The sequence below is a fragment of the Tupaia chinensis genome, unplaced genomic scaffold (assembly GCF_000334495.1).
Source record: "Tupaia chinensis unplaced genomic scaffold, TupChi_1.0 Scaffold145592_1, whole genome shotgun sequence".
Lineage (NCBI taxonomy): Eukaryota > Metazoa > Chordata > Mammalia > Scandentia > Tupaiidae > Tupaia > Tupaia belangeri.
Window position 1 is genome coordinate 1,807,541 of NW_006205449.1, and position 1,283 is coordinate 1,808,823.

At 57.6% G+C, this 1,283-nt stretch overlaps 1 protein-coding gene across 1 annotated transcript in view; it reads left to right on the forward strand.

Annotated features, from left to right (window-relative positions):
- Positions 1-1,283, forward strand: part of DIPK1C (divergent protein kinase domain 1C) — a 30,127-nt gene that overhangs the window by 4,474 nt on the left and 24,370 nt on the right. The window contains exon 2 of the mRNA XM_006168123.1: positions 952-1,192. Within this exon, the coding sequence (XP_006168185.1) occupies positions 952-1,192 (241 nt within the window). The remainder of the gene's footprint in view (positions 1-951; positions 1,193-1,283) is intronic.

The window sequence follows — 1,283 nt, forward strand, 5'->3', positions numbered from 1 at the left end:
CTTTTTATTTATTATTATTATTTTAAAATTTCTATAGAGCACATGTGCTCATGAGAGAGAGAGAGAAAGGAGAGAGAGAGACAACGTGAGTAAGCAAGCTGCCAGGTCTGGGAATCAAACCATGGTTGACCATGTGTGAGTTCAGCACCTTAACTACCACGCCACCTGCTGGCCCCACCCAGCCTAACTTTTCGAGGTGCTGGGTCCAGGACTCCAACTGTGCAGTCAGCATGTAGGATCCAGCTGTGTCACCCTGCACCGGAATGGCCCTCTGTAATGTACTTTCAGAAATTGATGAAAGTAAAATTTAACTTGCAGAGCTTAGAGTTGTAATTTGATACCAAGTTCAGCTTTTCTCCCGGTGATTTTTATTTCTAGGCTTTAAGGTGTAAGTGGTCACGTGCCCCCTCCACACATGCACCCCAAATAAAAATCTTGAAAAAGGAGAGCAACTGCGCGCGGGGTGGAGGTTTTAAAGCAGTGGGCCCGGGACTCTCTGCGCCCCACTAGTTTACAACGACGCAGGGAGGTACCCGCGGCAGCCCGCAAATGTTCACAGCCCGGCTTCTGGCTGTGTCCGGGACGGATGGAGGCGGGCAGCGGCCTCAGGAGGAACAGCTGGCTCTGCCCTTGCTGTCGGAGTGATCCGGGTCCCCAGGGTCTGTGCAGTGAGGGTCTTGCGGTGTAGCCTCAGTGCTCCTTAGGGCTGAGCATTTCTTCATATTGACTGGATGTTTCGGAGTCTTAGACTGAGCCAGCCCTAAAATGAAGCTACACCTACGAACTGCAGCGCAGACCAGGTTAACAAGCCAGTTCCTGAGGGATAATTGGGGAAAGACAGTGGTTGGTCTTGTCCTAGCTAGGGAATGTGAGCCCAGGCTGGGCTGGCGGAGGGTGGTGGGGGAGCTGGCACTTCGCCGCGCTGATTAAGCGTCTGTTGAATGAACGCAGGAGTCACGGGGCGCGGCAGCTTTCAGGGTCCTTCAGCTGTGACAGTCCCCCGGGGCGGCGAGGGCTTCTCAGGTCGCACCACCCACGGCGACACGGGGCGAGGGTGGGGGTGGAACCGGAGGGCAGCCTTGGAGGGCGGGCTGCGGTGAGAGCCGGGCCTCCCGAGCGCCTGCAGTGGGCAGTGGGCAGTGGGCGTGAGGACCGGGCCCGGGCACTGCCCGCGCTCCGGGGCGTCGCGGAGGTGCGCGTATCCGCCAGTTCTTTCTCGGGGCCGGGACCAGTCGGGGTGTTGGAAGCGCGGCTCTTTCTACCCCGAGCAGGATGAGGGGGGG